Source organism: Anser brachyrhynchus (genome assembly GCF_964034855.1).
Source record: "Anser brachyrhynchus genome assembly, chromosome: 12".
NCBI lineage: Eukaryota > Metazoa > Chordata > Aves > Anseriformes > Anatidae > Anser > Anser brachyrhynchus.
This window is the reverse complement of record NC_137707.1, coordinates 9,830,610-9,852,023: the sequence shown is the minus strand read 5'-3', so window position 1 is coordinate 9,852,023 and position 21,414 is coordinate 9,830,610. Positions and strand designations below refer to the sequence as shown.

The window sequence follows — 21,414 nt, the reverse complement described above, 5'->3', positions numbered from 1 at the left end:
GAAAAAAAGCTCTTTGCATATTAAGTGGTATTTACAAATTGGCTTACCTGGTTTGCACCAGAGATAATTTTTTTTCATTAAAGCTGCTGATAAGGTTGAGGGGGATGAGTTGCAAAAGGTTGAAGGTGGATGTAACTGAGGGGAGACCTAGGCAAAGCTGTAGTGCCCTTTACTGAGCCAGTCTGAGGATGTTATGGGAAAAGATACGCTCAGAAAAGACTTGGTTTGTTTCAGCTGTATTTATCTAGCATAAGATGGTTTCTCCCCGCCACTTTGTGTCTGGCAAATGTCAGGTAACAATTAACCGCATGCATTTCATAGTGTAGTTGTAATTTCCCAAATGCTGAGTATGGAAAGGGAGCCGCAGTGCAAACTGCTCTTCCCCTCTCCTTAGCCTAGAACCACGCTAAGGTTCAGGTGGTGCTCGGAGAGGGTTAAGAGGGGCTGTCCGGCTCGCGGCGGCTGTGAACGCCATCTGCCGGTGCTGCCCCGGGGCCTGTGGCGAGCTGCACGCGCCCTTGGGCGGGAAGGGCCCGCGCTGAGGCTGAGGGCGGCCGCTCCTCGCTCTCCTCAGGCCGCGGCGTGGCGGCCGGGCCGGGCGGCGGGGCCGCCTTCGTGGCTGACAGGGCTTGGTGCCGCCGGTCAGCAGGTAGCGAAAGAACCCCTGCCCTTCTTCCCCACCTCCTGACAGCCCTCCCGCCCTCCAGCCGGCAGAAGAATGCTTCTGCGGTTTCGTCTCGTTTGTTTTAATCCCGTATCCTTTTTGTAGTCTCCACTTTTTATGTTCGGGATCATCTGGAGCACTTGTTATGACTGCTGCTTCAGAGTCGAACTCTGGTAATGAACCTAATGAATCATACATGACTTATTTGAGAGGGAAGAGGAATGGGGTGAATTCCCAAACAGTTCTGGAAGACATCAGAGGCCTGTTATGGCACGCTGGACAGCGTGTTTCTCAGAAGTTTGTGGGTGCGTCCTTTGCTGGCTTGAGTTCTGATTGTCACAGGACACCAATGACCCAGACAGGATTTGACCATGGGGTTTTTAAAAGGCAGAGCAGGCCTGAGGCTGGCTGGTGTCACCCCGGTGTGCCTGCAGGGCCCACATCCAGCAGCCAAGGCCCAGCACTCCGCTAAACTCCTCTCATGGTCCTGCCGTGCATCAGGTGCTCTTATGCTGCTGAGCAAGCAGATGAGTACATCAGGGCTTTTTTTAGATTTTTTTTTTTTTTTTTAGGTTTGAAAGGATCGTTACTAGGTTATTCTGTTTTCCTTTATTTGCGATGTTTACCAAAAATCTGCTGCAGCAAACTGTTATTTATCTTTGCAGTTTTGCTCCATGATGCAACAGCAGAATCGAACTATTTGCATGTTAATGTAGGCTGGTTTATAAATGCTGTTTTCTCTATCTTCAGTATGTCTCAAAGATCCAATTAAGGTTAAAAATGCCTTTCTATAGGGTTTTAAAATCTACGCTACTTATGTGAAAGACTAATTGTATAAATGTGTATTTAATCCAACTTTACTGAAATGAAATTTGCTCCAAAGCAAGCTCATATTTGTAGCTTTTCTTTTGTTAAAGAATTTGCAGGGAGTGCATATGGCTGCTCTGGGCTAGCAGGGTGGTGTCAGTAGGGGAAAAAAGAGGTGAGGAAGACTTGTGAACTTTCTGCTGTTGTGGCAAGACTAGATTTGCAAGACAGAGAAATGCATATGTATTATCATTTCTGAAAATGGTAAGGGAAACTGAAGCCTTTTTACCCTATCCCTCTCAAAACCCGCTACTGTAAGGATATATATGGAGCATTTTAAACTGATGGAAGTGGGGCAGGAGTGGGGACGATTGGTAACTGTAATTGGAAAGCGGGGCTGGCTGTTTTCACTAAGATGACACTGATATTTCTTAGAGCCTTTGCTCTGCTTTGGGAAGGATAACTAATCCATTATTAAGCTGATTTTATTACTGATTTAAAGTTTCTACCTGGAGCTAAGTCATTCTTGAGATATTTAAATAGGTTACTGTGACACTTGCATTGACCTTTCATCACATTTGGGACTTGGAGCATGGATAAGGGAAGTGAAATGGGAAATGGTGTATTTGAGCACTTGGGCAGACAGTGGATTTGAGGGTAGATTTCAGTTCATCCTAATACACCATAGGGTTGTGGCCTGGCATAAACAGCCAAGGACTGCCAACACGCCTTAACCATCTTTTTGCTTCCAAGCCTGAATTTCACTCTGCTGTTCACATAAATTGGAAATGCTGGTATGCTAGGTTTATGTAGAATCAATGCTGTGGCTTTTTCTGATTTACATGTTCTATTTAAAATTTCTTTAGTTAATTAAAATAAAGTCTTGGTTTGATAAATAATCAGTGTCTTGGTTCCTGTGCATTCTTGTCTTTGGTTTTGATCATTACTGATAAAGCAATATAATTATGGCTTAGTGGTTGGCTCACAAAGCAGTGGTAGGAAGTGGATTGTTTTATACTGGATGTCAGAAACTTGGTTATTTATCATTATCTGGTTATTGTGCTGCCCCTTGTTGGCTGATGATGAAGTTGGTAGCCTCTTGTAAGGGAAATTTGAGGACATTTATTGTGATCCATGACAGAGCTAGATATATTTTAATGCCAGGTACTTTTTGTGGTGACCCGCAATGGCAGCATGGAATCACTTTATTTTTGTAAAATGTTAACTTTCAAAGTTGCTGACATAACGCAACTATAAGTAGCATCACTATAAAACAGGGTACTTCCAAAGGAAACCTTCACCATGCAAGGCTATATTAAATTGTTTGTGTGTCAGGTAACAATGTAAAACTTGAAAGCTGTTAAAGGGTGTAATTTCAGAAAAAATATTTAACTTGTATTCCATATATTATGGAAACTGCTGATCTAAACAAAAAGCAAATGCTTTTTCCTTGCCATTGTAGAACAAGAACAGGGGTACAACCTAAAATGGAAAATCAAAACTTGCAGAAAACACTGTGTGGTAAGATACCTGAAAATATTTGTCATTTATTTGAATCTATTTTACAAAGTTTTAGTAGATTGCGATAAGTCAGTTGTAGGAGGGTGAACTATTGGGGAAATGTTCTTTTTCCTTTTTGACAAATTTTTGGATTCTTGCCTTATTCAAACAGTAAACAATGCCACCACATATTCACCTTTTTCTGCTAATATTTACATTTTTTTCTATTTAATTTCTTTAAGAAACACAAAACCTAAAGTATTTGAAGAATACGATATCTATTCTTGCCAAGTTAGGAAATAATTATCTAGTAAGTCTTTTTATTACATCAAAAATACAAGAAACAGATTTCTATAGTCATTTATCTATTTAAGATTGTACGTAGGTGCACCCCCAAATGCTTTGTATTAACTTCCTGACATAATGACCTGGTTCAAGATGCTAACGGTTGAGGTAAGTGATTCAGTCTTGTTTAAATAAATGCCATATTGCAAGCTTTGGCATTTAGCCTAATCCTCCACTGGATTCTGTTCCTAATTCACTCAGACGTTCATAGTTCTATATTATTTGTTAAATAGATATAATTTGCAATTGGAGAACTTAGTAAGTGTGATATAAATTGCTAAATATTATTGACATTTATAACATATACTAACAATAATTAAAAGCCAGAAATATTAACATGGGACTGTTACTTTAGTGAAGCAAATCATGCTCAAATAGTTAACTTTGGGTTAAGTACTTTTGTTATTTATAGATGGATAAAAGTGGTGTAGCTCTACTTGCTTTTTTTCTTTAAAATACATATCCATGGTACATTTTAGAGCTGGTTTAATGTAACGCTAAATGAATTTATATAAAGAAAAGATAACACTTCATGTGAAGCTTTTTTTTGTTTACTCTTAGATATGAAAACAGATCTGAACTTACTGCTTGAATGCCTTAAATACCAGATGGACTGCCCTTTATCTCAGAAAGAGGCTTTGATCACTATTTATTCAATTTGTCAACAAAACAGTAAGAATCATTTTCCCTTCAAAAAAACATAACCATTTATGTTCACAATGTGTGTTAAGAAGCTGTCAATGCGGGGAGAAAATGAGTTAGCTAAAAGACGTAAGATTTGACAGGGTATAAAATCTTAAGATTTTCATTTTACACAGAAACAAAAGCAAAATTTTAATTTTTATTCTTTGCTTTCTGTTTGTTGTAGGTGAAGCAAGCGAATATTTTCGAGAAATTGGTGGTTTGAGGTTTATAAATGATCTTGCAAAGTCAAGTGTCCATTGCATAGTAAAGGAAGCAGCTTTATTTACGTTAGGAATTATAATAGAGAGTAATGGTAATAAATACTATTATGTATATTTCTGAGTTACTCATGGTCATATTATACTTTGCTTGTTCTTTTTCTCCATTTTTTTCTCCATTATTTTTCCCATCAAAAATCAGCCCAAAGTCCCTTTATAGGCCCTCACAATTTCTTAGATAAAACTAAGCCTTTGTTTACTATGTTATCAAACTAATTTAAGGTTTTTTTTTTTTTTTTTAAAAAAAGGCTTGCTTTAGGACTTAATGGTTTTTATTTTCTGGTTTCAGTTTACTGTCAACAATCTTTATGTACTTCTGCATTGTTTGAGGACCTCATTTTATTTTTAATTAATAAGGATTCTGGTGTGAACTTGAAAAGAATGTCTGTTTATGTCATCTTAGTCCTGGTTTCAAATAACAGTAAGTGCTTTCTTCTGTGTTATAACACCAATTTTTTACTTACAGTTTCCTTTTTTCTGTTTGCCAATCTACGTTACGGAAATTTGGAACATTCAATAAGTAATGCTTTTGTGAGGTTAACTTAAAAAGATGAATCATAGCATGTCAGTGAAACTGAAGTATAGGATCACTTAGGGTGGAAAAAGACCTCTAAGGTCTTCACTGTAAGTGAAGTAAATATAAATAAGTAATTGCTTACTGGGATTTTCTTAAGTAGCAGAAAGTATTTTCATTCTAACAACATAATATGCAAACCAGGAGTTTCTGACAAAAGTCTTCTGAAAAAGTTAGACATAGAGAAAAATAAAATACTTTTGCCAATGTTTTTCTGTGATTTTTTTTTGGGGGGGGGGCATATCTGCTTAGGAAATGGAAATACAATGGAAATATATAAATTAAACTTGGCATCAGGATTTTGTTTCAAGTTGCATGTGTCTTCTGAGTCTGGTATGTCTTCTCTTTTAGAATATGGGCAAACTTACGTCAGAGAAACAGGCTGCATTGGTCTTCTGCTACAGTTATTCAGGTAACAAACAATTGCTCTTCAAACAGAAAAATGATAGAATATTTAGGACCTGTTTCCTTTGTTTTTCCTGGACAGAACAACTCTTTCCGCATCTGAGATGAATCTGTCAGATGAAAATACTTATCAGTGCTATCAGCTATGGTCTTCAGTCTGCAGTACTCTCTGTGCCTGTGTTAACAATCCTCAGAACGGTAAGTGTTGCTGTTAAAATTGTGAAAAATGTTTAAAGTGTTTCTCCAAAGTGATAAGTTCTGTTCATGTTTATTGTTCAACTGAAATTTCAGTGTGATACTTTGCCAAATTGTGTTTGGACTTGGGGTTATTTGTTTTTATTTTCCCAGAAGATAATCAAAGCATTTGCTGTGCAGTTTTTCCATATGCAAAAGAATGGCTAGAAAGCTGCACAGAGCCTGAGATAGTTCGTCCTATTTGTTCATTTGTTGGCCTCACAGTTGCAAATAACTGTAAGTACAGTTGAAGCTTTAAACAGTTTTCTTTTGTAAGTTTCATTTTATACTTAAATGTTTGATTTCTTCTTTTTGTCAATCACTACATTTACTGTTTTTGCAACTTTTACACTGAAAATTAGATTCGGCTATCTCCATTCCCCTGGTTTGTGCTTATGAACACAAACAGCCTCATTGGCTGTAATTACTGAGGTTGGTAAAAACTATTTGGGAGCTTTTTTGATTAGAAGTAGTTTGAAAATATTTCATTACTACATTTCTGAAAACATTTATATGCATGTGTTAGATCCATATTTTTCCTGTAACTATCTTAAAAAAACAATTACAACAATTTCTCAAGATTGGTATATATCCAAATTCAGTTTCTTTGTATGGATGGAAGTGAAGTGATTAATATGTGCATAGATAAATTGTGGTGAGTGTAAAAAATGCTAAAACAATTTTAAAACTTTTTTTTTCTCTTACTAAGCCACTGTGCAGAAATACTTTGTTTCTGTTGGAGGACTGGATACCTTAGCTCAAGTTCTCATCAAGTTGATGCATGATTCCTGTATGAGTCACTCCAGCACAAAACTTGCAGTAGTAGTAACAAAGACTCTGGATGCCTGCATTGCTAATGACTGTGAGTGAAAAGACCACTGCCACTTATTTCTGATAATTCTAAAATGCATTTTTTTAAAGTCTGGTTTTGGTGGAAAAGTGTTAGGAATGGATGCTAAAAGGCCATTAGTTTACATATGTGTATATATATATATGTATGTATGTATGTACGTATACATATATATACACACACAGATCCAGTTTGTATTGCAAAATCTTTAAGATTCAAACTTGTATTTTGAATGATTCAGTTAATCTGAGGTGGATTACTTTGCTATTGTTACTAAAATAAACTTAGTGAAATTTAAACCATACTAAAATTTAAAAGTAAGTTACCGGTGCTATTTTTCTGTAAGTAAAGCTGAGAACTAGGCATGGCAGTAAGTCTGGATTCTGGAGTTGGAGTCGTGCTTCTGTAGGCTTGTCCTGCAGGCTAATAAGCTTTGTAAGCTTTAGGAGTATGCGTGCACTAGCAGTGCTGTTCCCAGTTTCAGGAAGAGTTTGCCCTCTTTACCAGGAACATTCCTAGCTCTTGTTATGGCAGATACCCTGATTCAAAGCTTACTCTACTCTTTTAATCTGTTCTGGAACTGATGAAAGATGTGAGAAAACTCAGCAGAGGTCTGCACAACTTGCACATTGCAAAGTCCTTTTTTGTCAGGTCTACCACAACTCTAGAGTACAATTTGGGGGAAAAGGCCATGTTGGATATGGGGAATGGCATGGGTAGAATTACTACACCAGTAGAGGTGTGGCCATTTGAAGTGTTGAAATGAAAAATGAGAAACGAGAGTTTGCGCAGTCCCAAGGCTTTTTTTAGAGTCCCCAGTTTCTATAGAGAGTTCTCTTAAATAAATAATAATTTCAGACTTGAATGGTGTCTGTATACTTATTGTCTAGTTCATTTTTCTTCAACTTGTTTTTAACATAATAGCTGCCATGGGTGGTGCTTTGGCGAAGTATCACACTGTGTCAGAGCTACTGAACCTGCTGTCTAATGACACTTTGGATACAGGAGAAAAAATTAGTATTATTCTAACAATTGGACATTGTACTGAGGTTTGTGGTAAGAATTTTTTTTTCTTTCTACCTTGTTTTTTTAGCGAAATTCTCATACATTACTTCAATATTGACATTTGATCAAGATTTTGAAACGTGAGGGAATGTTCTTTTAAGTAGTGTAACTTAATATGCAGGAAAAAGAAGTTTGCTATATACTCGATCTCTAAACTGTAAGACCTGTTAACACGTAGTATCTTTCAGATCTTTAGAAAAGTAGACCATTAGGCAAGAATTCAGAACTTATTTTTAGGTATCACAGGGTAAAATTCATCCAGTCCTGAAAACTACTAAAATACATAGATACCAAATAAATTTTTTTGAGCTCTGTTTTAATGGCCCTTGAATAGATACAGCTGCTGTACACTGTTTACATATCTATTAGTATTTTAAAAAGCTGTACAATGGTAATGTTTTTAGAGTAACTTAAGAGGTAAGTAACCCTGAAATGTTTTTGCCAGGCTCCTCAGGGCGTGCACAAGAGTATCTGTTGAAAGTATAGTACTTACTATGGTATTTTATGGTAGCACAGGAAAACAAAAGAAAGGCATACCTTTTAGTAGACACTTTATGGTAGACGGGCACGCTTTTCATGTGTTCAGCAACAAGTGAAAAAGGGATTATGTTCAAAAATTATGATGGGTTATCCATCAATAAAAAGTTCAGTAGTTAGCTCAGCAGGTCATAAATTTGATGTTTGAAAAGCCTCTTTTTCATAAATAATTGAAACAAACATAATGGAAAATATCTTTTGAAAAGAAACATGATTAAACCTACAGAAAAAAAAAGTTTATCTTAAAACATCAACACTGACAGAATAATTTCTTTTTTTGTGGGTTCCTTTGCTTTTGTTAAATTTAGATGACAAAACTATTTTTATCAAGTTGTCAATTTTATGAATATAGACTGCAAATGAGATCACAATAAAATTTTAGGCTGCTGTTTTAGTTGATGCTGAGCAGTGCTTACATTTTTGACTCGTGTAGTTTGGCTTGGTCCTTCCTCAGGTTTCTTGCAATAGATTTGAACTATGGTCAAATCATCCTGTGTGATCTAGAGCACTTCTGCTGCAGCCTGGTTAGTAGGGTCATTACAGCATACTTGAATCCATAATAATGGTGTTTTTTTGTGTTTTTTTTTTTTCCAGAATTTCCCTAGAAGTTACTGGTATTAAAGCTTCTAAAATTACTTCAGATTAAGTGTGTATGGGGTTACAAATAACTTATTTTCTTTTACAACTTTCTATTTTAGAAGAAAATCAATATGAACTGCTTAAGAACAATGGTCTTCCACTTATGATTCAGGTACTAACTGAGTCTCAAGATGAGGAACTAAACAAAGCTGCTACTTTTGTGCTGCAAAACTGCAAACAAATGAGTAAGCTTACTGTTCCTGCTTTTAAAATGAGAGATGAGTTCCATATTTAAGTTTTCTTGACTTTCTAACTGATTTTTAACTGTAGCAGCTTTGTAATTCTGTGTACTCAAAGATGATTATTTTCTGCAGTGAAGGCAGGAAAAAAGTAAAAACTTCAATGGTGTTGCAATAAAGCATTTGTGTAACCTATATATCTAGGTCCAGTTCATAAAACCCTTTCAGTCTATAAACAATATACAAAATATTATAATCCCATACCCTGTTAGTACTCTGTTCATGGGTATGTACCACTGTACGTTTAGAGACTAAACCAATGGATAATCAGGCCTGTAATCACCATGGCTACTATTTTACCATATTAAAAATTGTGAACTTTAAAATTAAAGTAGGGTATATTTTGAAGCATCCTGTTTAATGTTTTTTAATTGCGTAGTACTACCCATGAAGCAGAAAGACACCTTGTCCTTCAGGACCTATAGCACTGAAGGTATTATGCAATGCTTATCAGTAAAAAGCATGTATCTAGATTTTTGCACTAAAAGTGTATCTGAGAGTTTTGTTTAAGTGTACAACTGAGGGAATATGGTACTTTTCAGCCTCCACTGATACAGAGGTGTTTTATTTTTAAAAGCCATACTGGTGAAGGAGCTGTCCTGAATAAAGTGATTTCTTAGAACAAAACATAATTTTATAAACAGGTTGTAACAGCTGTAGTTGTAAGCTCAGTGATTACTTAATGGAAATGCTGCACTTGCTTCTTGTAATTGCAGTTTATCTTTGAAGTGTATGAACGTGTATGTATAAATTTAGATTAGCAGGATGTTATATTTTGCATTATTAATTACGGGGGGTCACTCCCTCAGAATACTAAAATATAATAAATATTAAAGTATTCAGTGATTAAAATTTGGAATATTAACTTTATGTTTTATAAAGCTGAACAATTGTCCCTGAAAATCAATGAGAGTTCATTAAATGAGAAGAATGCAGATGAGTTGGAAGCAGACATGCAAATCAGAGAAAGAAGTCTACAAGACTACTGGAAGAAAGCAAAAGAAATTTTACACAGAATAAAATTGATTGAAAAAGAACATGATGAGGTTGGCATGTTTACCAAAGTAGGGTAAAACTAAGCATATCTTCTCAGAGTCTAGGGAGCAATAGGGTGTAAACCCTTAAGATAATTTCAGTGTGAGCTAGAAAAGTAGGGAGGATATGGGATGTATGAGAAACTACAACCTGCATTTTTTGCCATTATTGTATATCAAACAAAGTTAGAAGTATTGAGTGCAGTCAGAAAAAGAGGGCATCTGAACTTAATGAAGCATTTTAGTTTATTAGAAGAATAGATCTTCTACAAAGTTGAGATCATTTAGGTTGGAAAAACAAGAGTTGGATTTTATTTTAATTGCCAATTGCTTAAATTTATAGTTTAATGTTCACAAGCACAGAATATCCATGACTGTACAGCTATGACAGGATAGCTAATGCAGACATGTGAACGTAAACTGAAATACAGTTTTGTTATTACATTATTTTGCTTGTGCTATATAACTGGAGGGTATCTCTGGATGTGGAATAGCAAATGTTGTGTTATTTGTCTGGATCTTCAGTTAATTAAAATTTACCAAGTGTTCTGTATTAGTAGCACAGCCATTGCTTCAGTCTGGAACTATCACTTAATAACTACCCCTTTGACACCTTTGATAGCCTTGCTGTTTTGTCAGTTTTCAATTCGTTCAGGGATTAGATTGATCTATCCTAGTTAATCTTCTTATTAGATTTACTTAGTTGTTTTTGTGTTTTTTAAGAGCTCATATAGTTACTAACTAATATTTTTCAATACAGGAAAGAATGCAAGGAGGAGTAGTTGTTGATAGACTTTCAGAAAACAGTGTTGAAGCATCAAAATACCCCAAAGTGAATTCTAGTGATCCAGAAACATATGTAGAAAGAACACATAAAGAAATACGTTATCCACGATTAACGTCTAATTTGGATGGTCCGGTTCTTGCTCTAGCTGTGAATTCTCCCCTGAAAAATGAAACAGTGAATGCTATGATTCCAGTAAACACTTCTACTAGAAAAAGTGAACAGAATGATATTCCACGGCCAGTTTATGAAGTGCAGACAGACAGTGTACTTCAAAGTCATCGTAAGTCAAGTGAAAAGAAAGGTTGTGAAAAAAGGCAGTCTGTTCTTCAAGTACAGTAAGTATCTTGCATCTAAGCAGAGATAGTAAGTTGTTTTTCATTAGTAACTTCTGAATTGAATGTCAGCCTTTTCAGTTATTGGTTACTAGCTATGTATTTGTACCAAATGTTATAGACACTACAGTGTCACTGTTTATATATTTTTCTCTCTTAATGGTAGGCTTCTGGTGATTCGTACAGAGAGCCTGTGACAAGCCATGTTCTCGGTCTTGAACATAGTGATGAGAAAGCATCCATAGTCTTCTGCCTTCAAATTCACACTGATTTAGAAGATTAGGATTTGACCCATTGGCTTGGATGAAACTGAACCCTAAATATTTATGTAATGTGCACTTAAAAGAAAAACAGCAGTTATAGAACTGCTCTGCAAGAATTCAAATTGTAGTTCCTATGAAGAAGGAAAGAAAAAAGCTTTTGGCCGTGTTTCTCTTCTCTTATATTCAGTTCCTTCACTGCATGGGAAGAAAAATACAGTCATTTACTCTTCTCTTGCTTTATGCACCTGTCTCACACAAATGCTTATTTTCCTCTTTTGCTTCCTGTGGTTATCTTTCTTACTGATAAACAAAAAGTGAATTATAGGCAACCTGCAAGAATAAGTGTAGATTCCATTGTCTTGCATTTACATAGAAATATCCTCTGAGGCAGGCAGTGGGAATATGAACAAAACTATGATTTTTTTTTTTTGTTCCACATTTTTGTTGTGCTTCCTTTATGTGGCTGGCTGGACCGTGGTCCTATACAGCTTGCTAGTATGTATTATATTGTGACTTCGCAGCTAGCACAGAAATTATCAAGGGCCTAGCATATTTTCCATGGTATTTTCAGTTAAATTCTACTTCTAAATTCTAGCTTTTTTTTGTTTGTTGTTCTGACATTTGAAGCACAAAATTATCGATAAATACATTTTGTGGAAAAAGCGCTCTCCTTGCATGTGTGTATGTGTAAAAACAGGAGTTACCTGAGCACGACCATGGATTAGGCTCCTTGCTTCTGCAGCACTCAAAGGTAGTTAATGATGCTGAAAAATGCACGATCATGGTATCATAGGAATGTGTTGGTTGCATAAAAGATACTCAGTGTAAGAAGAGAAGATGACAAATTACCTTTTAGAGCAATTGCCACACCTGGTAAAAGTTACAGTATTCTGAACACTTCTTTGGAAGTTTAATGTGTACTGAGTAGCTGTGATATGAACTGGAATTGGAAATGATTCTGGAAAGCAGTGAATGCCAGGAAAGTACTGTGTTCCAAATGCTGGAACAAACATGCTGCATAGCACTGCAAGGAATGCTAATCACACATATTTGGTAAACAAATTTCTAAGATGATAGTGTCATGCTGGATACTTCTAGCTCAGTAACTTGGGATAAATACCATATTTTTTTTTAGAATTTTATCTTTTATATATTTAATGTGTTTTTTGTTCTGTATTTTGGAATGTGTGTATTAATTTACAGTTAAATGTATGTTTTGAAACTTGATATAAAATTTGCTCACATTGTTAATCTTTCCAGGAAAGGCTTATTTAAACAACCAGCAAAGACTGTTAGAAATATGAAACAGGCGTGCACATCAGGTACAAATAGCTAATCATATTCCTGTTTTAGATAATTTTGTTCTTAATTATTTTAATTAGTTTTATTCACTTTTATCACTACTTTTTATCATGTTTAAGTTAGATGACAAAATACATTATTTGTAATATTCTTTAACTGAATAATTCTGGAATTTTATATTATATACAACCTTATCTAGAATGTTCTTTTTTAAGATTTTTTTTTAGCTTTTTTTAAACTATTCAACTGAATGTCTTACAGATAAATGTTTTAAATTAAGTCTGAATGCAATCCATACTGAACAATTGAAGCCCTTAAATAGAACATGTGCAAGGCTGCTGGTTTTGTACTGTACTTTTAAGTGTGGGGATAGAACCTACCTGTGAGACTGAATTTTGCCTGAAGATGTTCCTACATTTTGAGTGTGTGTGGCTGGTGGTAGAATAAGAGTTCTTCAGGTTTGCCTTGATTTTCTTTATATGTGTATTTATTTCAGAATTGGAATATGGTCAATCAAATTTTTGCTCATAATTTAGTCTCCAATTAATTTACAAAATCACTCATTAGTTTAGTGTTTGCCAGTATGGTAGCTTTACAAGGGACAAAGCTGTTTTTCACAAAGAATTATTTAAATGTAAAACAAGTAGTATTCCAGTACATCGCACTTTGAGTATCTGATTCTAAATAAAGATCATGTTCACAGAACTTATTTAAGCCATGTAAGTTTAAAGGGTTATTTTGCTGTGTTCAAGTTGAAGTGATACACTTCATTAGGAAAGTAAATAAAAACTAAGCATTGAATTATACATAATTCTGGATTTACGTAAACAAATACTCTCCGTTTAACTTCAGGAAATTTCATTTGGATTTTCTGCTGTTACGTGAATTCAACTTTCCTAATCTATAAACTGAAAATAGAATTGAATATAGGTATGCTGATGCACGATTCCCCTAGCAAATGATAGCTTGCGTTTTCTTCCTAGCATTTTTTTTCTTCCTTATTTAGACCACCATTCATTCTCCTCAGAGATAACCAAGGAAGAAAAAAGTACCTTGACTACAACTGCATCCCTTAAAATGACAGATTTAAGGTGTTTAGGTAAATATCTTAGGTCTTTGCTTCCTAAATTCATAAAAGAAGCATTGAAGAGCCACCAAATCAGTAAGTGAACCTGACATTACAGAAATCTTAACACTTATGTTGGATTACCTGTTCTCTAATCCTTAACTGCTTCCCTTCCTTTCTCTGCTCCTAAAATAAAAGAAATTTTGACATAAACCTTACATGTTCTGATCTTGATCTGTGGATCTTTACTAAAGGTGGTTTTACTAAGAAACAATGTACAACAGCTTAAAAGAATGCTCAGTAGTTACAGAAATACTTAAGAGCTGGTCTTTGCCTACTCAGAGGGAAAAAAAATGAAGCCCTGCTCAAATCCCTTATGTATTCACCTTGTTAAGCTTCCTAACTCTTATGAAGCCCTTCTGTTTTCTCTGCCTTACTGCTCTTAAATACAGAGAGGCTTTCACAGCAATCCATGACTGCATCCCACAGTTCCTCCATATTTTCCTTCCTGAACACAGTCCATCAGTAGGTTATGAAAATGCCTCTGCTACTCAGCATTTATAAGTGGAATCTGTATGCTCTTTTTAAAATGGATCCATAGTCCACCATCAAATATCATGTGGGCATATGAAATCAAGTTGTTCAAGTAGTTTCAACCTGAGTTTCAGCAGTGCTTTATCTTAGGCTAGAATATTGCAGAGATGTACCTGTGCCCTTCAAATTTTTCACAGAAGTTCAGTTTCAGCTGCCATAACTAACAGTGAGAACACTTAAGAGTTACTAAACCATATATTAGCATAGGTTATGACCTCAGAAACAAATCAGAAGGCTTCCTGTGAGTGAATTCATACATAAGTTAGGCTTATCAGTTATTCAGGTTAATGCAGATAGCTGTCACAACAAAAAGTTTCAAAGTAAAGCAAAGACATGTTTTATGTTTTAGCTCCTGCAGAAATCGTTCTTTCAGTGCAAAGGGAACAGGGGCCCTTTCTTCCCATCCCAGCAATATTTTTACTTCTGTAGAGGATCTGCGCCTAATTTAGTAATTCTAGAGTTGAAGTGCATTATAATTTGGTTCCATAGGTCACATTGAAAACAAATTTAGAGAGCAAGCACAAAACAAGAAATAAGTATTTTCATGAAGATACAGAAATAAATAACCTCTTTTAACATATGTATATGAAAAATGGAGGTTAAATTGTAGATCACAGCAACATGATGGGTTTTATGATGGCTGCTATAGCAGTTATGCTTACTGTTTCTATAATGCCCTGTTTTTTTTCCAGGTTGTACAACAGCAGGTCTGTCATTCAATAGTAAAACTTTTAGCAAGATGCTGCGAAGTTGTCCATACCTATGCTATCATCACAAAGTCATTCTGGAAGCTGAAGAAAGATATAAAAAGGAACTTAAGAAGTTGCCTGTTTCTAATAACAGTAGATATGCAGCTTATGAGAGTAATTTATTTTATTTTTATTTTTTTAGTAACTGTTTAGTAACTTGTTTTAACAAATTCTTATTCTGATATCCTACTCACTTTATATGATTTATCAATGATTTGTACTAAGTGAGATTGGAACCAGCCACTTTTTTGGAGGATCTGGTGTGCTTCTTGTCAATGGTGTTGAATCTTTGACAAAAACTCTCCTGTTTGCCACAGTTAGTCAAATATTAATAGAAGGGAATATATAAAGTTGCAATAAGTGTGAATGGATGAGCTTTACAACAAGCTTGTTTCATTCCTATATTACATGCTCATGGATGAAAAGAGGCTTACAATTATTGATCAATAAGAAGAGCATTCATCTTATTTAAAAGCATCTTTTATTTTTCTGGTTTAACAGAGGCAATTTTTAAAAGTAATTAAACAGTTATTGTCTGCTGGCACTTTTAATGGTCTCTATCTTATACTTTTTAGAAATACTGCTGACCCCGATAAAGAAAGGAAAATCGCATACAGAAACATCAACTTTTAAGAGCACAATGGATAATTTCCAAAGTAAGGCCTTAGTTTGGAAATTAATGCAAAAAGCGCTTATTGTCTGAGTAATCTTATTGTAGGGTTTCACCATGAGAGCCTGTGGATAAAGAATTATGAAATTGTATGTGGATTCTGTCAACAATCTGTCAGAGAACGCATAATTTATAGTCATAAAATTGTTACACATACTACTTTACAATTAAGTTATCCGGCACTTGCATTGAGGCCTGCTAGGGTTACTTCCATGCCATCTGCTATTTTTCAGTTTTGTGGCCTTAATTTTAAAAATGTAGAGGCGTAGTCAGGATCAGATCACAGTGCAGCTGCTTGTCCCTAGATTCAGCATCATTCAGCTGCACCTAGATTCAGCACTATAGCTGTGTTATCCTATTTCTGTTTCTGTTCATTCTTGGAGTTCTGCTAAGGACTTTTGGGTTTCTGAGCGCTAAATAGCTAAAAGTAAACTTGAAATACACAACGATACTAGAGCAAGTGTCTGGAAGTAACCTATCAGAAAATTAAATTACAGGTTTACCTGCCCTGTATACTGAGTTGTTGAGTAAGACATTACTGACAAATTGAGATGGGAAAGTGAATACTAGCTCTATCAGCCTCCGCAGTACAATTTCAGAACCCTGTGCTTACAAAAGCATCAGTTGCCCCTAAAAAAAATGGTAATGTCTATAGTGCACAACTGTCCATTTGTAAATAGTGGAATATGCATCTTTTAAAATATTTTATTCTATGGTATATTGAAAAAGTTGGTTATAATTTGAACTCTTTTCTTCACTCCGCAAATATATCTATTTTTTGCATAATTCACAAGGAATTTTCTTCACAATGTGGTGATTTTGGGTACATCCTGCAGAGCTCCAACTGCAGTCAAAATAATACATTCATCAACTAGTGACCCATACCGTTACTTAGGACTGACAAGGAATTTTAAAGCAGGCTGAAGAAGCTCTCAAAATCAGTACTTAAATTCTTGAACATTAATACTACTTTTAAAAAAAAAATTCTATTCTGAAAAATCAGCCCACCAGTCAGGAATTTATTTTTAGTGTGCTATTTCCAAAAACCTTGTTTACATCATTATATAATTAATTTCTGGTAACAGCTAGTAGATGCGTGTGTGTATGTGTGTGTGTATATATATATATATATATATATATAAATCATATTCAGAAACTAATTTGGCTACGATAGCCATGGAAGTTTAAAAACGTTTATTAAAAAGAAAAGCTGATTATTTCATCTCAATAACTCATTACACTAATATATTACCTTTAGCAAGTAAATATTTTCTGAACTTAACTGGATTTTTCAGTCTTTCAGATGGTAGTATGGCTCAAAAGATGGTCTTGTCACAAATTTTAGTTCCTAAAATGTTACCTGTGTTTTGTGTGTTTTTTTTTTTTCTTTCAAGAAAAAGACAAAATCTTTTATTTTTTTATTTTTTATTTTTTTTAGGTATTCTTTTGACTCCGATTAGAAAAAACAAATCTGATACTTCCCATAGAGATGAACATGATAAAAATACTCAGTTACCTGAAGAATATAACTTGCTACCAACATATGAAAAGTGTGAGTATTACCAGAAAATTAATACTGTAACAAGAGTAACTTAAAGATCAATTTTTACCCTTAGCTCAGGGCATTGAAAAAGGCATCCATGCTTGCTACTAGAGACAAATAGCTGAGAATTTAAATAGTCATTCTTGTACCTTCAGTCATAGTATTATTGAGGTTTATTTTGGGTTAAATCCTATTATTTGCGAGTTGCTTCCAGTACCTAAATAATCCTGACACGTTAATGACAACGACTGGAAAAAGATCTAATGAAGATTAGATATTACTAATACAGCAACATTTATGTATTCATGTTCGTTACAATAAATGTTCTTTTACAACACTACATTCAGTTTTACAGTAGAGCTCAGTTAGTTCAGAGTAACTAAGAGGTGGCCTTGTTCACAATTTTATAGCTTTCCAAAAAAAACAGGATGCTAACTTGAAGAGACAATATGTGAAAGAAAAGCACAGCCAGGAATGTCAACAGTTAAAAGAAAATTGTATATATTCACTTGACAAAGATGAGGTTAGTTATGCGAAGCCTACTCATACGCGCACATATTTATAAATGTGACATTAGTGTGAATTGCATATTTTCTTTTGAACCAGTAACAAAGTGAACCATAATAAAAACATATCCTCCTCTGCTGATTCTACTTCATAGTGATTTGTCCCTGAAAGAAGTTAAGCATTTTTCTACTGTTAGCCCTTTCAAGTTAGTGGATATGGAGGTATACTTTTTTCTTGTACTTACGAAAATTTCTACAGTATAGAAATAGTAGAAAACTAAAGGCATAGCTGTTTCGACTAGAAAACAGATACTGAGGGTGGAAGTTAGGTAGACACAACAGAAATAAATGTGTCAATGTCATAGAAAAATACTGTATTTCATTAAGTGGGTGACTGAAGAAATGGCTGAACATAATATATTGAAGAACCATCATTATCATGACAAAGTGATTGTTTCTTCAGAACTAGTTAAGGTTGCATCACTAGTAATAATGCATTGCTTCTGAATGTGAAATACTGTGTAAATTTACATATTTTTTAATTACATCAAAATAAATACTTGCAGAACAATGAGAGAGGCTCCCTGGATATAAACATGAGAACTTTAAACAAGAAAAGAAGAATCCGAAAAGATTTCACAGATGAAGAAATTAGTTATCTTTTAACTGGAGTAAAAGAAATGGGTCATCACTGGAATTTGATTTTGTGGTCCTATCCATTTCAGAAAGGACGGACAAACGTTGATCTTTCCAGCAAATACTACAAGTTGCAGGTGCAAGTAACTAAAGTTTAGTTTTCTACTAATCATATATACTACCAGGTCATTTTTAATCTTTTCACCCTGATTTGACTCTCAAAAAAAACCCAAACGTATAGGATGTTAGAATTTGCAACCTGTGGGGTTGGTCTTTGCATCATTTCAATGTTTTGCCTGCTAAGGATTCGAATGGTCTGCAATGTAATTTAGAGATGCTGTTAATGGATGGATCAGATAGCATTTTTTGCTGTATTCTGGGTAAATGTGGGACTGTTTAGTGGCAACCATTTTTCTACTGAAATTTTTTCTAAAATTGTGTAGTGTTCTGTGTCAACATCAGTCATGACGTTTTTTGTATATACTATCTTATAGAGGCAGGAAAAAAGCAAAAGTCATCAATAACATCTTTCAAGAATATTTTCGATTTTGATGCGGAAAGTTGAAGAACAGCTTTATTAACAGAGAGGTATTACCACAATGATACAAGCCTTTTGAGAATTTAGATTGGTTTGAACTCATGTTTTTCACTGCTAACATTCATTTACAGAAATTGTTATGCTTTGCAAATTGCACTTAAATGTAATTATTAAAAAAAAATATGCTAAAACAGCTACTAAAATAGTCTTTACCAATAAGTTACTTTTTTTAAAAAGAACTTAACATTCTTAAACTTTTGATTTTGTAACAATTAATTTGCTTTGAATCTTTTTACAATGTATTTTATCCCATTTGCAAGAAAAGGTTTATTGAATATTTTGAATTGATTTATTGAATATTTTCATGAATATTTTATGCCAGAAACTGCTAAGTGTTAATGTTCTGACTATTTTTTCCCTTTTTAATCGGTGAAATCAGCAACTAAGATACTTTGTTATGCACTTGGTGTGCAGTATGTGTAGAAAAATAGAATAGATTGTCAGACATCTAGAAGAGGTGTTTATTATTCTAAGTTATGCAGTCAGGTCAACAATTAGGAGAATCTTATACTTAGCAGGAATGTTTAAGTGATTGCAAAGATCATAAAGATCTTTCTAATGATATCAAAACATTCACAATATAAATGCTAATAACTATTAATTTTGAACATACAAGTCATAGGAAACGTTCAAGAAAATCAACATACTAGAGGTATTTCTGAACAGAAGGTTGTATGCTTTCAGAGAGAGAGGACTGGTAGAACAAGCTTTATAATTTTGTTAAATTCTTACTTGCAAATAATTTTGAGTAAAGCAGGATATGTCTATGAGAGAAAGCACCAAATATATGTTTGAGCACTGCTGAATACGCTAGGCAAATCTTACATAGGTTCACATAAATTGAAATGTAGAGCTTGTCAGAACTTCTAGACAGAAGATAGTGTGGGGTTCAACTGCAGTATTTCTTGGATGACATTCATGGACCTATGTAAAATACTTAAGTGGTGAACTAAATAGAGTGTAGCTACTGATTAATTTGATTTCTATTCACGGTGGAACATTTTTTTGTATATTATATAAGTGCATGAGCAGAACCACTGTTTCTGCTAAATATACAATGGTTATAAAAAGCTTTAGTGAAAGCCTTAATAACTTGATTTTTCAGTGATAACCTTAGTATTTCTGTTCTAATTAGTTAATTTATTATGGAAAAAGTTTGGTTATCTTATTTCATCTTATTTGCAGTAGGCTTTTACTATGATGTAGCTTAAATGCTTAAAAGCATGCAAGATAACCTGAAACTGAAGGACTTGCACCGATGCTGATGCTGATGATATAATAAATAGTTTTTTAATGTTTTTCAGCTGTTGCACTTTTTTAAATATATATTATTAAAATATTAAAGAACCTATAAAAGATGCCTTAAGGCATATCTTTGTAAAGGCCCAATCCTATAAACGTTTATGAATGGAGCTATTCCAAGTGGTGTAATTAAATATTGGCCTACATATTTGCAGAACCTGAGCCAAAAGTAATACCAAGGAGTGGTGTGTACGTCAGGGAGATTTTGGTCTGTTACGCGCTCCACAAAGTATTTTTCCAAGGACTCAAAAGCTAGTCCAGGCAAGCTTCTATTTTGTGTAGTATCTGAATGTATATTAGTAATCCATATTATTCTGGCCTAAATATATTTGAAGTGGAGAAAATATGTAAGACATACATCTTTAGTAACAGATGTAATCAGAGTATCACAATATTGACAATATACCTAATTATAGGTAATAATTTAGACTGTGAATGACCTCTGGAGTCAGTAATCCAACTTCCTTAGAGCAGGCCTAATTTCAAAGTTAGTCTGGGTGCTCTGTGCCTTGTCAAGTGCTGAAAATCTCCAAGGCTGAAATCCCCACAATCTCCTCTGCCGCATTAATTCTCTCGTAATGAAAATTGCTGAAATAGGCATCATTAAATCGTTCTTGTAAAATCCAGAAAGGAAGAGTCATGACTGGAAGCGAGTAGAGACGTGTTGTGTGAATTTGTGCAAGTCGATTCATCTCTGTCTGACAGTGATTGACCGAACACTCTTGGTAACTGTATTTTCTTGTATAAACTGCTTTGAAATGCACGCAAAATCGTTATTAGTAATATAGTTGCATAAGAACCATTCATGTCACTTTTAGACTTCTTATGCTACCTCGTGCTTTGAAAAGTGCAAGTGCCTGATGGTCACTGCCCAATCGTGAGGGAAAGCATGTTTGCATAAAAAAAAAAAAAGTGGGAATTGTTTTGTAACACGAGTAGAAGAACAAAATTTATCGGAGGGATGCACGAAGGTGGGTGGAAATCTTCGAGCTTTATTCCAGCCCTCTAACTACATCTATCGCTTGACTATTCACACTGCACACACTAACCCCGCACACCGGGAAGTCACCGAGAGCCCGGGCAGGGCTCTGGCCCCGTCCCCTTTCATCCCGGCCCCGTCCCCTTCCCTAATCCCGGCCCCGTCTCCCCTCACCCTCCGGCACCAGAGGGCGCTGCCGAAGGCCGCCCCCCGCCGCGGGAGGCACCGCCCA

The 21,414-nt window shown here is 34.9% G+C and overlaps 1 protein-coding gene across 13 annotated transcripts; it reads left to right on the top strand.

The window, feature by feature from the left end:
• Positions 1-36: 36 nt before the first annotated feature.
• On the top strand, positions 37-21,391 carry TERB1 (telomere repeat binding bouquet formation protein 1). Of its 13 annotated transcripts, XM_080552821.1 has the most exons (21): positions 37-837; positions 2,934-2,992; positions 3,878-3,988; positions 4,185-4,313; positions 4,568-4,699; positions 5,204-5,264; positions 5,340-5,455; positions 5,606-5,728; positions 6,201-6,353; positions 7,266-7,397; positions 8,642-8,767; positions 9,704-9,867; positions 10,616-10,977; positions 12,498-12,559; positions 13,546-13,638; positions 14,892-15,062; positions 15,524-15,604; positions 17,057-17,170; positions 17,572-17,684; positions 18,234-18,440; positions 18,798-21,391. In XM_080552821.1, the coding sequence occupies exons 2-21, from the start codon at positions 2,959-2,961 to the stop codon at positions 18,825-18,827; spliced, it is 2,514 nt and encodes an 837-aa protein (XP_080408947.1). In that variant the 5' UTR covers positions 37-837; positions 2,934-2,958; the 3' UTR covers positions 18,828-21,391. The 13 variants fall into 13 exon arrangements, with proteins under 13 accessions (XP_080408947.1, XP_080408952.1, XP_080408943.1 ...); XM_080552826.1 differs by lacking the exons at positions 17,572-17,684; positions 18,798-21,391 and having other exon boundaries at positions 18,234-18,371; XM_080552817.1 differs by lacking the exons at positions 18,234-18,440; positions 18,798-21,391 and having other exon boundaries at positions 37-649; positions 17,057-17,729.
• Positions 21,392-21,414: the final 23 nt, after the last annotated feature.

Coding starts and splice junctions, on each gene's coding strand:
- TERB1 (XM_080552821.1), top strand. CDS start 2,959: ATGGAAAATCAAAACTTGCAGAAAACACTGTGTG. Junction 10,978..12,497: donor CAGTCTGTTCTTCAAGTACA/GTAAGTATCTTG, acceptor TAATCTTTCCAG/GAAAGGCTTATTTAAACAAC. Junction 15,063..15,523: donor TAGATATGCAGCTTATGAGA/GTAATTTATTTT, acceptor TATACTTTTTAG/AAATACTGCTGACCCCGATA.